Below are 16921 nucleotides of genomic sequence, written 5' to 3'. Positions count from 1 at the left end.
AAACAGAGCAGATTGAAACCACTTCTCTGGTCATTTTTACTGCTTCACTTTGCTAAATGATGCACATGAGCAGAAATCAGACGACATTCTGACGTATGTTTAGTAATAATCTCACATTTCCCAGGTCCAGGATGAAGCAGTCTCCCTGGTTGAAGCTGTCCCAGCTGACCGGCACCTCCGTCGCCCTGACAACACGCCGACCTTTGACCTGAAACACCCGCTGAACCACCACCTCGTTGGTGACGACGTGCTTGAAGCCGGACGCAACGCCTCCTTTCTGGAAGATAAAGGTCATAGTTAAAGAAATGCTGCAGAAAAATGTTATTCTTGGTTTTATATGATATTTTGGGGACGTTTAGAGCCTCAAAATGACAAAATAATGATGATATAACGTCACAAAATCAATGAAAGCTTAATAATCGTAAAACTTTCCAATATTAAACCAAGACTTTACCAGTATTGTACCTTTTTAATTGAACTTTTTCCCCCTTTGACCCACTTTTGCATGTTGTTGCACATTGAATTTTGAGGCTGTTTGAACAACAGTATCTCGTGAACTATTAATAATAGAAGCCTGAGATTTTCACTGGTAATTTTCATGATCAGATAATCTGTGATTATGAATGAGTTAAAATATGAAAAAAAAATATGAATCATGAAAAGTCTCATCTTTGAACCTATATAAACAAAATTCACCAAAATGACTGTATTTTTTTCATTTTTGTGACCAAATATTTCATATTAAAAAGCATCCTATATGTTTTGTATTATTCTGATGTGACATGCAGCTAAAGATGGTTCAGAAAATATCATCAGTTCACGTCTGCATTATCCATTATTTTCTTATTTCCTGCTCAGTTGTTTTTATGACGACTTCATTTTTTTTTTTACTATTTCAATTCACCCATAATCAGAGACTATTTGCTCTTTTTGTTCCATACCACAGATTCCGAATCAATGACATGATGAGAAATAACAGTGAAAATGTCTTTTATCTTTAATAGTTCCTGAGATATTTTTGTTCAAACAGCTTTGAATTTCAATGTGTGAAAAAACTTGTTAGAAGTGGATCGACATTTTTTAAAATACATTTAGCTAAAAAAGAATTTTATATATCAAGCTAAAATTTCACAGATATTTTTGTAATTAGCTATTTTCTACTATAAAAATTGATCAAGCAGAAACTGTCTTAAAGATAAGTTGTATTACGTTTGTTTTTCTACCTTGTAGTGCACTTTTCCATTTTATTTGTATTTTTTTCATCATTATTATATACTTCTCTGTTTATTTAAAGTCCTTATTGTTGCCATTTGTTAAAATTGTACATGGCAAACGTCCATTTAAGAACCAAAAGTCTGTGAAATTGTGCTTTTAGCACTGGAGTGTGATTATTTTTCCTGTTTTATCCCATTTGAATACGACATGAAGTGCTTTTGTTTTCAGTCCTAGGATTGTTTAACACTGTAACAGTGGAAATATCAGGTTTTTACCTTTAACAGTTCCTGAGATATTAATGTTCAAACACCCTCAGAATTCAATATGCAGAAAAACGTGCTGAAAGTGGGGCAACGTTTGAAAAAAAAAGTTTTTGATATATTCAGCTAAACTTCACAAATATCATTTTAAATATCAATATTTTATGCTTTAAAATTTTCAGGCAAATCAGAGATGATGGAGTAGCTCTGTGCTTTAGCAATCTGCAGTTTCCATTAAATTTGGTTGCTATTTTTTAGTAAATTTTTTTCTCATTTTATTTCTATTTTTTAGTATTTTAACTGTCCTTATATGCTACTGTGTTTATTTAAAAATCTTGATTGCTGGTTTTTTGTTGAAATTATACTTTGCAGACGTCCATTTAGTCAAATATCAACATTAAGAGATGCTGAGACAGAAAGATGATATTCTATTGTTCTAAATTGCTGTTTCTCAGCAGTAAACTTCCATGTTACAGTAACTTAGTGAGAAAATGTGGTTCATATTTTAAGAGATGTTGAAAGAAAACAGTATAGCAACGAGAATGTCACACTTTTCATGCAATATTTCCCCAGTTTACCTTGAAAATACACTTAACCAAGCAGAAAAATACTGAGAATAATGTTGTTCCTGGTGCTAACATGAGGTCCTACCATGTATTTGATTCCAGACTTGAAGTAGCCCAGGAAGGTTTTGGATTCGTGTCCCTGCACCTCCCGGTACTGGATCGGTTTCCCTCCCAGGAAGTCGTCCATTTGGACCGTGAAGATGGCCGCCGAGCCGCTTTCATCCTGGGTGCAGAAATCACCTGAGAAGAAGGAACCGCAGATCAGCTCCATGTCAGTCCTGCTTTTATTTCATCTCAGTGAGTCTTTCCGTTCTGTGCTGTGACGAGAGAAGCCCGACACACTTTCACACATCAACATGATTCTATTTCTGGTGGCACACAGTCGCCCGGATGACATCAGTTCCTGTTTATTGGTTTCCACGATCAATTAAACCGACTGACACCAGAGGAGATCAATAAAGACACACAGACCTGATTCTGCTTTCTAGAGATTCACACAGCCAGACACTTTATTTACCTGCAAACACTCATTTCCAACGTTGATTCCTCACTTCGACTTCAAATACAAATCAATTGGAATTTTAATTAATTGATTAGATTTACATTTTACAAACACATTTTCTACATTACGTAACACCTTTATCTTCATTTGTTATGCATAATAATACATCTAATATTCTAATTTCTTGTTATTTTCATTTATTATGTTTCTCTTTGTACTTTAATTTAATGTCGTGACATAATATTTTAAAATTTGATAAGCAGTAATATATTAAACAGTGTATAAAGTAGATTAAATTTGCCTTTTATGTATAAATGTTGCTAATATGTTAATGTATAAGGTAACTTAATGGTGATAAAATCTGCATAAATAGTTAAACTTTTGATATTTTAGTACATTTTACTGATAGCTTGTAATTTCATAATAATTAACAATAATAGTAATAACTGTATTTATATGGCGCCATTAAAAATAAATGCCCAGGATGCCACAAAACAACAGAAAGCCAGGCTAAGGTAAATTTAAACAGACAAGAACAAGGTGAAATTAAAGTTAAATTATATAAACATATATATACAAAAATACAAAACACATCATATGAGTATAAATAAATACAAATAAGATGAAAAAAGATAAGATTGGGGCAAATTTGCAGTTTGCATTTACAGAAAAAATACCTGAACAGATTCTTTCATATGTAGAAATTCGCAATATTCCATTATCATGTGTGATTTAAATTATTACCTCAGTATATTTGCCAGTATTACTTTTTAGTCCTCTATTCTAGTCTTATTTTCGTTGACATGTTTTATTTCAGCAACGCATTGTACTTCTATCTCTGTCTTTTTCTATTTTTTAGATGCTGAATTTCTTATGTGTAATTTTGTTTTTTTCTGAGAAATATCTGGCAAAAGAACTTCCTCATCTTATCTTATTTTAAATACAGATGTTGCACAGATTCTACTGAATGTGAAAAGGAAGTGTACTGCAAAGAATTATTCTACATGTAGGAAAATAGTAATTTTGTCTTCTGTAAGTAGTAAATATATTCTTGTATATGGAGAAAAAGGATCGATAGGGTGCAAACGCTTCTAAAACGGGCGCTTTAAACAACCTTAATTTCCAAACAAAAAAGGTAAAAGATGACATTACACCAAAGAAAGTCTATAAAAATCAAAAGTCTTGATCTGTTTCTTCTCATTAAAAAGTCATTTCTCGACTGAGGATCACCTTTGAATTTAAACTTCTGTTTTGAAAATGGCCTGAAGGCTACACCTGAGGATCTATAGCTGAGAGCTGGTTCACTGTAGGCTCAACATTTCTGCTGTGTAGCTTTAAAATATTAAAATTAATTCTAAAACGAACAGGAAGTCAGTGGAGAGAAGCCAGAACTGAGGGTTTTGTGATGTTATTTGCTAAAACCAGTAAGAAACTGAGCTGCTAAACCAGTCTGAAATGAGAGAGTGACTTTAGATTGATGCCAGAAAGTAGAGTCAACAGTTAAATACAAAACTTTAACTTAAAACTGAATATTTTTTGCAATATATTGCTGCTTTTGCTGAACTATAGCATCTAATCTCTTCATTTGCACTGAGAATGGAGCTCTACGTGCTAAAATTTGTTGTTAACTATTCTAGAAAAACCTCCTTAGGGGGGTTTTAGAAGATTTAAGAAATATGTCTGATTCCACTGTGTCTTCAGAAGTGGCAAAGTTTTCCAGATTATCAAAGAATCTTCCGTTAAAACTGTTCTCCAACCAGCCGTTTGATTCGTAAGACCAAGAATCAGCTTTACTGGCCAAGTTTGAACACGCAAACAAGGGATTTGACTCTTAGCTCTATGTGTACAGTAATCAGAAGGAGTAACTAAGCACTAAAAACAGGCTAAAAGTTGAGGAGTAAAGATTTGAACTAGAACTGAGCCCTCACCTCCTGACTCACTGTGTCAACATCTGCAGTAAATATTGCAACGCAGCGAAACCGTCCAGTGGAATCAATCTGTAAAGACGCTCATCTGCTCTGGAAAACTGACATCATCTCTGCTGCCACATGTCCACGGAAACAAGAAAAAATCAACCAGATGAATCCAGAAACGTTTACCTCTTGTTTCTTTCAAAGATATTTGAATATAGCATCAGATTATTACTGAGATGTTGTCAGTTTAAGCTGTTTTTAAAGTGTTTTAGACATTCAAGAAGCGCTGAATGAATTAAGTTAATTCAGTGTTTATTTGGACACACATAAAACTTGATTTTATGTTAAGATGATAATCACAAAGAAGTAACAATCCTGCAAATTCACCTTCACGCTAATATAGTTAAAGAGAACAGTCATATTTCCCCTTTACTGCCTCATATATTAACACTAAGCAGTGGTGGAAAGTAACTAAATACATTTACTCAAGTGTTACGCTTCAACACTTGCACTTTACTTGAGTATTTTACTTAGATATTACCACTGCATTTATCTAACAGCTTTCATTACTTTTAAGAAACAGATTTTACACAATAAATAATATAATAAGCTATTAAAATCCAACACATGGCTCAAGATTAAACCTTCTGATGTGTTTACAAAAAGTGTCTGGGTGACATTTATGATGTCTGTTAGTTGTTATAGCTCCACCAGATAGTGATTTTTCCCATTAAACTTCTCACAAATTCAATAAATGATGCAATATTTCACCAAAAATCACTAATTTTGTGCAGCAGACCTCAGTTTTTTTTCTTTCCTCCCATTAATCATCTAAGAAACTGTCGGTTTTACCTGCAGTCCCTGAACATAATTATATAAAACTGTGTTTCAAGTGCTTTAAACCTGCAGCAGCTACAACAGGAACAAGCTGCTGACCCACTGTATTACTCTATTATTAATTTATGGTGCCATATATATCAATATATCTATCAACCAGTACTTCTACTTTATTTCTTTAACAACATTTTGCCACTCATACTTATGTACTTTTATTTAATTGAGATTTTTAATTGTTCTTTCGAGAACACTTTAACAAAAGTTTCAGTAGCTAATCGAAAGAAATGATGCACTTGTTATAATGTCGACAGGCAATTATTAAAACATTTAATTTGAAAGGTATTTTATATATCAAGCTAAAATTTCACAAATGTATTTAAGAATATCCATTTTTTACGCTATGAAAGTTTCAGGCAAATCAGAAGTTGCTGAGCAGAAACCGTCTTAAAAATAGCTTCCATTACGTTTGTTTTTCTACTTTGTAATGCAGTTTTTCCCACTTAATTTGTATTTTTTTCCCCGAAAGTTTATTTAAAGTCTTTATAATTGCCTTTAGTTAAAATTGTACTTTGCAGACATCCATTTAAAGTCTTGTCTTGTACAAAGTCTGCAAAATTTTGCTTTTTGCAGGGGAGTCTGATTATTTTTCCTGTTTTATCTCATTTTAATACAACAGGAAGAGCTTTTATTTTCAGTCCTGGGGTAGTTTAACAGTATAACAGTGGAAATATCAGGTGTTTACCTTGTCTTTACCTAATAGTTTCTGAGATATAAATGTTCAAACCGCATCAAATTTCAATATGCAAAAAACATGCTGAAAATGAGGCAATTTCTGGAAAAAAAAGTTTATCTTGAAAAGTATTTGATGTGTCAAGCAAAAAATGTCACAAATTGTTTTATAAATATTCATGCTGTGTTTATTTAAAGTCTGTATCGCCCTTAGTTAAAACTGTACTTTGCAGACGTCCATTTAAGGTCTTTTTTGCTTTTTTTTTTTCTGTTTTGCTGTTTACTGTGTATACTAGTCAGAAGGAAAAAAACAGAACTCTTAACCACATTTTTCTGTTCATTCTTGTGTACTTTTACTGAAGCTCCATTTTTCATGCGGTATTTTTAAATAGCTGTATTTGTATTTTTAGGATCCGTCCGTCTGTCTGCACTCACCCAGCCAGAAGTGGAGGTCGTACTGCAGGTTCCCGGAACGCTGCTTGATGGTGTTGAGGATGACGTAGGCGTCTCCGGTGTAAAATCCGCCGTGGAGGTTCTCTGGAACCGGCACCAGGTCAAAGTTCTCCACCCTCCACACCTGCAGGCCCGGCTGCTGTCCGGCCCGCTCGAACTCCGGGTGCTGCGCTGCCATCCTGCCTGCCGGGAGCCACACGGAGCAGATTTACTGATTTCACTCGGTAATAAACAGCACAGGGACTCCCTTTACTCTGGAAGCCCCTCCCCCCTCAGGCTCGGCTGTTGTCATGGATACAGAGGTAAAGTTTGGGGATGTAGTCAGACATTAATGCTGAGCGGAGTGAGTCACCGTTGCTCTGTGCTCAGGGTGTTTCCTGCAGGAGGAAGCTTTGGAAGTTATGACTTTAGTCACAGTCATAACTGTTAGTGAGGTGGCAAAAAAACACTGTGTTTAACCAAATAAAGCTTTACAGATAAATTTACCCTTTTTTATCTTAACTATATATACACACACAGCTGGATCCACCCAGTAGTGGTGGGAGATGGAGCAAACCTCTCATATGCACCATGAAATAGTGTATTTTCTGTGTTTTGTGGCTTGACTTGGACTTGCAGGTCTTGTTAAATGCTTGTAAAACATAAAAACCTCCACCACTTTGATGCCAAAACCCTATTAATCCAATATCTTGCTAATAAGAGGACGTTTTTTTTTTTGTTCCTTTCCTCTGATAAGTTCTTGCTCAATGAGAATCCAATCCATATGTTGTGAATTGGCGCTATGAATTAAACTGAATATTTCTCAAAAGTTTGCTGAGTTTAATCCGGCCCAGAAATATCCTCCTGCAGCCTCAGGCTTCAGAAAAGTATTTAAACTATTTAGTGTTGCACTCAGAGAAACAGATAATCAACACATCAGCTTTCAGACAACTGTCCAGTCAAACACTCGCACATATATCAAACACTTCAGTCGTATCTGACAGCATGAAAACACATGGCGCCTGATCAAGAGTTTGAAGTAGGTGTGTGTGCTGGTTGGATTACAACCGGCTGGCTGCTCTGTAGCAAGTGTGGATGTTTGACATGTTCAAAATGGGAGTCGAGCATCCAGTTAAAGTCTTTGCTGTGGGCGTCTGGCAGGCAAGTGTTTGCAGAACAGTGACTGCTCTGATATGTTTCTCACAGAGTTTCGTTGACTAGATTAACTGGATGAACTATGAAGATGTGCTGTGATAATTGTTCCTAGAAGTTTCAACAGCAGAACAAATCCAAAAACACTCACTAGCCTCTGATTATGAGGCACTTTAAAGAAAATACTCGTTATAATGTCCTTAAGAAAGAATTCAGGATCGTGCATGTTCTTAATTTATTCTATCTGCATTCTGGTTTTGCTGTTTTCACTGAAGTTAAAGATCGTTTTGTGGTTAAAACCTCATCAGATTACACAACTGGTGCCATGAAGCAGTAATTTCAGGGCAAAATGTGACCCACACTCACTCCAACTCAACATTAACTGCTAGTTTTGCACAGTAACTGCTGCAGTTCGAGTGTAGACACTTATTCTGAACTGAAAGGGGCTTCTGTCAAATACTTCAACTTATCTAAATGCTGATACAGTCTCAGGACATTTAAACCATCAATGCGTCTTTGCTGTCGGTTAATAAGCTGTCTAAAAAGCTCAAGTTTAGGTGTTGTTTAAACTGGAGGTCATGCAGTTCAGCATGAACACAGAATTCAGTTTTTCCACAGGAATGCTGCTTGGACCTGCTGCCTTTCAATTTGCATGACTAACCGTCCACACTGCATCAAGAATCGCCCATTCTTCTGAGCCACCGTCTGCCCACAAACATGGCAGGAATCTGCTGCCGACCCGGGAACAGGGAAGTGGCTCAGAATGCCATCAGGCCAACAAATATGGGGTTCCTTTTTCCATATTTGAGCTCTGCTCTTATGTAACAGTCAGACTCGGTCCGCAGTAGTTTGCAGCTTTGGCATGAGTCGAAGTGGAAAATGTGGGCAAAGACCATTTTAACAGGCAAATCTCTTAAAGTTTTGTGACATATTTTATCACATTTCTGGTAGATTTCTGACAAACTAAGGAAAATAAACACTTAAATCTCTCTCTGGGTCACAATATGAACATTTAAAGTTCTATTAAATTTCACATTAAAGTCAAAACAACATTGTACTGGAGTCATATGAGGCTGTGCACCACCTGAAATTCTATTAATACTGCGTCTACATCCAGGTTTGGCTGGATGAAATACAATTTAGGCTGCAGGATAATTCCATTACAGTCATTATAAACTAACTTTGCAGAGTTTCCATCCTGAAAAGCTTGAATACCACAAAGTCAGACAGAAGAGCTGCAACATCTGAGGCCTCACAGGATGACTTCAGTTTAGTGAATCCCTGAACACACAGAAGAGGAACGCAGATAAATCTATGTTTAATCATCAACTAAAACTGGCTTCACTGGACACCACCAAGTACTTCTGGGTTCTCTTCTAAATTCATGAGGAAGTTTTAGTGACTAATTTCTCACCAGGAAGTACTGAGCAATCATGTTTTGACGCATGGACATAGCAAAATGTGGCAAGTTTAAGTGCTGATGCAGATTTTAAATGTAGTAGAGATTTTTACAACAATTTTGTACCAACAGTGAAGAAGGAACTGTTTCTAAAGTGATGTTTTCTGTCTTACAGCTAATCAAGTGTGCATCCCTGTTTATTATCGCCTCAATCCTTCTGTTTTCCTACAAGCAATCAAAGAACCATTAGCAAGAAATTCCAGGTAATCGGACACTGTGGTCTCAACTGTCAAGATAAGAACTTCAAATAACCAGTTAAACAGTAACAGTGAAACGCTGCTCCAGGGCATTTAATGATGTTTAGTGTATACAGATAGAATGATAAGCTGTATTTATACATCGTATGTATACTGTGAACTGTTTCTTGCTGTCTGACATGAAAGTCAGAGAAATAGCTCAATATTTCAGAAAGTTCATCCCTTTCTGAGAGCTGGATGATAGAACTTTCAGCAACCAGGAAGTAATAAGGCCTAGCCTAGCATTAAGACTTAAATGTGCAACTTGTAAGGGTTTTATTTTAAAAGATCAGTTGCTGCTAACCACCTCAGGTTTACTTGCCTGCATACTGTTGTTGTGGCAACCCTCACTGTCATTCAGTTGCATCAGCAGCAAGTCTTTTGTCCCATGAATAGACTCCATCTCCACTGTTTTGGACTGTGGTAGTTGACGATCTCATAATGGGTGAACTTTATAGCATCCTTGTTCTGCATAGCAACCTTAGTGAGCTTAGAATAGCGGCACATAAACCAGCTGCATCTACTGCAGCTTCTGGTTGGAGTGGGCCTCCAGCTCGCCACAGACCTCCTGGAGAACAGAACATGGACTATCGCTATCACTTGCAGTCCAACACAGTGGAGTTGGAGTCCATTTGTGGGATAAGAGACTCAAGGGAGAGCAAGCTGAGCGCCATCAAGTACTGCTACAACAGCTGCTAGCAGGTCTGCACGTAGGGAAAGCATTAGATGGGACGAGGCTTGTTGGTTACCAGCATAGACTGGCATGAAGTTGAACAAACCCTCTTTGATGCCATCCATAGGTTTCCTGATGGTTTTGAAGCTCAGCGTGGAGGCTCCAACTGTTAGCACCTTGGCAACGGCTGACTCTTCCTAACTTCTGGCTAATGTAACAATGAGCAAAGAGGTGAAGTTGAGGTGGATCATGCAAGCGTCTCACGGCCATGTTCTTAATTATGCATAACTTCAAGTCGTAATACCATTTAAGCAGGTGAGTTGTATACAAATTCCTCCCCTATACAGTTGTCATGAACAGAGAAATTAGCTATAAAGACCAAAACCGCTTTTTGTGTACAGGATGTAAACATGTTTTGTTCTGCTGTTAAATTGGACATTTTCACATGGAGGTCTATGAGGATTGATTGACTTTTGCAGGTAGCCTCAAGTGGACATTTGAGGAACTGTAGTTTTTGGCACTTCAGCGTCGGCTTCAGGTTTCTGGCTGTTGCCTCATGGGTAGTAGCAATTGAACTATTAAAATAAATGTTTATCTAAGGCACCTTTTTTGTCCAATTTTTTAAACAGATGCAAAAATGACTATCTTCCTGGGAGTTATGTACCCTTAGTATTTCTTGGCAAACAGCAGGTCGCAATTCTTGTAGTTTTATTCTCACTGTGCAGTAACCACTTCTTCAACAAACAGAAAAGGACTCACAACTAACGCTCTCTCAAACCATAACTTGTTCTTGTAGCATTTTTCTTTCAGATTAATCTTTCTGTTAGATATTAAACAACCCAGGTACAATGTGTTTTTAGAGTTACTGGCATTGCTCATTACTGGACGAAGCCCGGCTAGTTGTTTTTCACTACCTCCAGGCTTCACGCTAAGCTAGGCTAACCACCTCTTGTCACCAACACTGGTGAATTTAAGGACATGAGCGACTCCAGCCAGCATCTCATAATCCTATCTGGTGACAAAGTATGTAAAAGAGAAGTACTACTACGTAAATGTTGGGGGAACTAAAGCAACTGTGGGGACAGAGAACAATAGCACTTTGTTTTTAAGCAGCTGGTAATACATCATTAACTTCTCCTTAATATACTGCGTCCATTCCTTAATTTAAACCGTCACACCCAGGAATCTGAAAACAGCTTGCGTGCTCATTAATAGAGACGACTCTACAGCAAAGACTTCAATCTGAAACCACAGCACAATGCTTTAAAATTGGTCGTTACACAAACATTCAGCGCTATTTTGTAGAGTACAGTAGTGCAAATCTGTGACAAAAAACACCCAAGTATCATATTTATTCCTTGCTGTAAATGTTCAAAATCAAGCTGCATGATTAGTTTCTTCAACATCCAAAAGTAAAGCTGAATTTCTTTAAAAATTCCTGAAACTCTGATGAGGTCAAGAAGACAGACTTTTCTTCCAACGGCAGTGCAATAAACATTTCGCTCATGGAAAATACCACTTTCGCACAACTTCTTATTTTGAAAATCATAGCCTCTGTGGCATTAAATAAATAAATAAAACCGTGATCTTCTTGGAGATGGAGAGAAACATTGCAGATTTTAATAAAAACGTAATAAAGCAAACATCAGAGGGAATGCAGGACTCAAAGCCAGCATTAAAAATTTCGCAACTTGTGACGAGCGTAGATGATAAAAACTAACACACAACAAGGTTAAAGGGTAGTTTAAGACACAGTACTAATATTTTTGGTTGTGTGAATGCAGCAGCCAACTGAAACGAGCTTTAATGTTCCTGGTAAAGTGGTTGAAGTGAGTCAAGGAGGGCTGGTTTGTTTGACTCAACACACCCACAGCTACAGGCTTAAATAAGAACAGGTCACATGACTGCTGGTCAGCATGTCTTCACAGGCGAGCTGAGGGAAGCAGCTGGTGTCTGCAGCCCACCCCACATTACAGCAGCGGCATTCAGCCAGTCAGTACCCCCTCGTCTGTGGGCCTAAACACCCCTTCGCCTCCAAACAAACGTGCAGAGTTCGTCATTCCAAACCTCAGTTGTCCAATCCCCTCCCCCATTTTTCACCAGCCTCTCTTTTGTGTCTGCTTGGAGGCCCGACTGAAAACTCAGATTGCGCAGACAAGCAACGAGTGGATTCATATGACGAGGTGTTTTCCAAGCCCTTGTGATTTGTCTGCTGGTGTCCCGCTTCAAAAATAAGCTCAAAATAGTGGAAAATCTGGTTTTCTTGGCTCTAATATAGCAGCACGCTTGTCCTGAGTTTCTGTCTAAAGAGATTCCTCCTTCAGGACGGGGGCTTTCTCATGACTCATTTTCTCCATGCATGCCACTCGTAGCCTCTTAAGTTCGCTCAGGACTCATCAGATAAGGCTCTGGGCAAACTCTGCTTCCCCCCATACTGTGTTTGCATAATGTAAGACAAAGAGAATCCAAATGGCTGTTTACGACTTTGTAAATAACATCCCTGATATATGGGTGGTTATTAAAGGATATGAGGGGGTTGTTTCAGGAACAGTCCACCTGTAAACACTACTAGGAAACAGCCACAGCTCTTTGACCCACATCAGTCCAATCAAACTTGTATTTCTTTCTTTTCCACAATATTTTTATTTTGTTTTTCACAGCAATGGAAACATCTTTACATTGTATATAAAATAGAATACAAACTGTTTTACTGCTTTTTAAAAACAAAACAAAAAAACAACAACAAAAAACAAAAACAAACAAAAAAACTAACAGCAAACAGATAAACAAACAAACTGCTTCTCTCCTCTATAAACTTTAGTGCAAGTCCAGTTATAGTCTGTTATTTCAAAGATAACACAACTAAATCAGCACTTAAGTGCCCTTATATTAGTACATAAGTGCTCATGCATTCCTATGAGAATATACACAAAAATAAAAATGCAGGTGCAGAAGCTGCATGGTCCATCAATCACTCATCAATCTGAGGGTCTGCTAAATCTTGAGCTTTGACGTACTTCACAAAGGGTCCCCATATGTTTTCAAAGACCTGCTGCTTGTCTTTCAAAATGTAAGTTATTTTTTCTACAGGGAGATTTGACAGCATCTGTCTCACCCACTGGCTGATACTTGGTCTACTCACTGATTTCCAAAGTAATGCAATACACTTCTTAGCAGTAAGCAAGCTGAGGTCTATAAAAGCTCTTTCATGTTTTTTATATTTGGAATTTTTTGGATACAGTCCCAGGAGGAAAAATTTTGGATTTGTTGGAATTTGTTTTGAAATAATTTTTTCTATTGTTTTCCTCACCTCCTCCCAAACAAACTTGTATTTCTAACACAGCAAAATGAAGAAGGTTATGTTTGTTTTTTTTACTTGCTATGTGTCTACAGCGTCTCAAATATTACCTCATCCTTGCTGCATGGCAACTAGAAAACCATATGTGTGTTTTGAGTAAGAGGTGGTGCCTTATTTCCATAACTAGAGTATGTGGAAGTCAAAGGGAAAACACCCAACTTCTCTACAGAGTGCCTCTAAATATTTTGAGCAATGTATTGCTCACTTAGCTTCCTCTAATATGTGCTTTGGTAGGGGATTTAGAAGTTAAAATCACTTGGAGATGATGTTAAGGCTTAAAGAAAGCAACTTTTTGGGGTTTTCTTAATGCCACACCCAACAATAACCAATGAAACTGACAATATACGAGCACTTTCTCATCTACCACAGCTTTGGTTAAGGGGCGGTGAAGTTTAGCCATCATTTCTGAAGAACTCTGCTGTTAACACCGACTTAATAATCACTGATCTGATGATGCACAGGCCTCTGGACATTTTTGGACAAAGCTGATTTTATTTCTCGTCAGTGTTTGATATAATGAACAGTTGTGTAAAATAAAAGTGTATTACATGGAAACTGTAAACTTTTTCAACATTTTTGAACAAGCCAAAACCAGAGCCTGCAGATGAAGATGGCATACTCTAAGAAATGACACATAAAACGAACAATTTTAGTCATTTTCATTGGCCATGTGGAAAAAGGAAGAAAATTATTGCAGCTTCCCATCCATATAACTAGAATCAATGGTTCCACATTAGGTGTCAATGATTAGAAACTCTTTAAGGATCTTATTTACATACAGGGTCTCGAAATAGTTCCCAAGATCTTCAGAAAAAAGCTAGTGGATGCTTATGAATCTGACAAAATTTGAAGTAAACCTATCTACTGTAAGGAATATCATCTACAAGTGGGTTGGATTACAAATGACTTCCAATTTGTCCAGGACTGGCTGCCCTGTACGCCCAAGACCAGACTATCTGATGCAAAAAGTCTAAAAAAAAAAACCCCTAAACTTCATCACAGGATCTGCAGGTAATTCTGCAACTTTTGGCACCAAAGTGCTACAACTAGAGTCAGGAGAAGATTGTTCAAATTTGACTTGTAAAATATGAAAAAAACACTTTGAGGAAGAGGAAAAGAGCAGGACTTTTGTGATAATGTGCACTGTCAAGTCAGAGATAGAGCTGTTTGGCCACACTAACCGTAAACCAAATACTGTTGTTTAGAAGCAGAAATGTCACACCAACTGTAAAGCACAAGGTTACTTTGCTGCCTCAGGGACTTGGCAGTTTTCAGTTACTGATTCACCTATAAACTGTGCACCATATCAAAGAATGCTAGAAGGTAATGTGAGACCATCTGCCCAAAAGCCAGAAGTGGATCTTTCAGCATGATAATGATCTGAAATACGCAACAAATCCACCAAAGAACGTCTCAAAAAGCAAAATTATAGAAAGTCCACATACGAATCCCATTGAGGGAGGATTTGAAACGGAATAAAACCCTCAAATACCTTGTAACTGCTAGAATTTTGCATGAAAGTGCTCAAAAATTCCAACAAGCCGATGTCAGAGTCTGGTGGACAAGTCTGCAAAATGCCTATAGGAAGTTATTTCAGCTAAAAGGGGCAACTCTAACTTCTGATGCCAGAGGTGTCGTTACCGTTTTCAACAGGCGAAGAGTTACATCTGCTGAAAATATGATTGCAGAAACTAATTTTCCTTGTAGCGTTGTACCACTTTTGTCTGTAGGGACTGTTTCTAAAAGGTTTGAGTGTTTTCTTGTCAAAATCAGTCAAAAAAAAAAAAAAACAACAACTTCCATTAGAATGACTTGTAGTTTCATATGACTGTAGGCAGAAAATATGGTTAAAGGGAACCTAGACAATCTCCTTCCTGTTTGAATCTAGAAAACTTCTGACTTGCAAACCACCAAATTAGTCTTTACTGTGTTTGCATGTGAAACTACTGCTGCAGCACCAACAATGACGTGCCACCTCTGCATTTGAGGACACGGAGGACAGTCAGCGCATGACTTCCTGACCACAGGAGACTTGAACTGCAAACTCAACCCGTGTTTAAGTTGAAATAACACAAGACATGCTGTCATATTTCGTGTGAGGACTTTAAAGCAGGCTGGAAATGTTCCCTTGATGAGGTATTTTCTATGAATTTTGAGTCTAAACAAAGCAGCTTAAGTAGGAAATTACAACATACTACAGAAATGCAGATTTTTCTTGTTCTAAGCATGGAAGATACTAAGACCTTCAGTCTTTTTCTCAAGTTTGGGCTTTTATAAAGCATGCACACAGCTGTTGAAGGCTTTTGAATCTCAAGTGGGGTGCAGTACAGCTGGCACATTCAGGCATCCCATAATGTCTGAAGCCAAGATCTGACATAGCTCTTCCTGGTTGGTCTATCTATATCTGTACCTCACACATGCAGCAGGGTGTCTGACACATTCAACAAACAGCCACAGAGGAGATGTTGTGACTAACTTCCTGGAAAACAAAACCTCTATTTGATAGTTTCTATAGCAACCACAGATGGAGAATCTCAGTGTTTTTTTTTGTTTTTTTTTTAATCTGAGATGCCCAACTTGACTTTTTAAAAACTCTCCTGCTGCAAAAAATGTTGCATAATATTTGGGTTTTTTGTCAGGGAAGTTTCATCTGAAACAGTTAAAGAATGTGAGCCACATCATGCAGAGTTTCCATTGGCTGCCCGTATATGGAGCCTTTGCGCACCACTTTAATCTAGTAAAAGCTGCGTTTGGTACTCTTTGTTTTACATTTTCCACATAAAGAAGAAAAGTCAAACTAAACCAGAAAGCAGAGTGTCTTATTTTATAGTCTTTCCTTATTTGAAACCGTTGCTCCAATGTGGAATAACGGGCATTAAGTGAGGCATTAAATTACCGTGCAGTAATCTGTGCCACAGGCTGCTTTGTTGCGTAAAATGGATCAGGCCCTACCTGAAAGCGGAGGTTGTGATCGGGGACGGACGGACTGACGGACGGTTGTGGACCTGAGAGAGCCGCGGAGAGAAGTTTCCAAGCTGCAGCGGGAGCAGAGAGGCGTCGAGTCGGCGGAGCGATTGAGCGCAGAGCCGCAGTTTATGCTCGTGGCCCGGGACACTCCCAGTGACCCTCCCCTGCTGCTGCTGCACCGGGGAGGGGCGGACAACACCCACCTTCTTAGTCAATGAATATATTTTCTATCTATTTATCTGTCAACAAATGAACAAAGCCATAAGTAGCAATAGAAATCCATGCATGATGGTATTTTTGTACTATATTGCTGCATTTAATTGTAGCGTTTTTGTTATTTGAACATTAGGTGCAGAGGTTTAGAATTAACTTCTCTGTTGCAGTTTCAGTAAAAGAACAGAATATAAAGGTGTTTTCTACTTCACAATCTCTGTACATTCATTTCCCAGTCACCACTGACACTTCCGGCCACGACGTCCACTCAGGATCTCGCTGAACAACACCGCCGCTGTCTGGTTCTGCTGTAACAAACCTGCTGGAATCACTGTAGTACAGACGGTGCAGTGCGCATGCTCAGATTCAACTTCTATACAGTAGTTCCCTGTGACGCATTCTTACGTAA

General features: G+C 37.8%; 1 protein-coding gene across 2 annotated transcripts in view; it reads right to left on the bottom strand.

Annotated features, from left to right (window-relative positions):
* Positions 1–16455, bottom strand: part of gsna (gelsolin a) — a 30203-nt gene extending 13748 nt beyond the window's left edge. The window contains exons 1-4 of one of the 2 annotated variants that reach the window (XM_023266410.3): positions 16285–16455; positions 6458–6658; positions 2127–2281; positions 116–277 (exon numbers count right to left, since the gene is read on the bottom strand). In XM_023266410.3, the coding sequence (XP_023122178.2) occupies positions 116–277; positions 2127–2281; positions 6458–6653 (513 nt within the window). In that variant the 5' untranslated portion in view covers positions 6654–6658; positions 16285–16455. The remainder of the gene's footprint in view (positions 1–115; positions 278–2126; positions 2282–6457; positions 6659–16284) is intronic. The other variant, XM_023266411.3, reaches the window with a different exon arrangement.
* Between the last annotated feature and the right edge of the window lie 466 nt (positions 16456–16921).

The sequence above is a fragment of the Amphiprion ocellaris genome, chromosome 17, assembly GCF_022539595.1.
Source record: "Amphiprion ocellaris isolate individual 3 ecotype Okinawa chromosome 17, ASM2253959v1, whole genome shotgun sequence".
NCBI lineage: Eukaryota > Metazoa > Chordata > Actinopteri > Pomacentridae > Amphiprion > Amphiprion ocellaris.
Note: the sequence above shows the minus strand (reverse complement) of the source record. Positions and strands in the feature narration are given on the sequence as shown.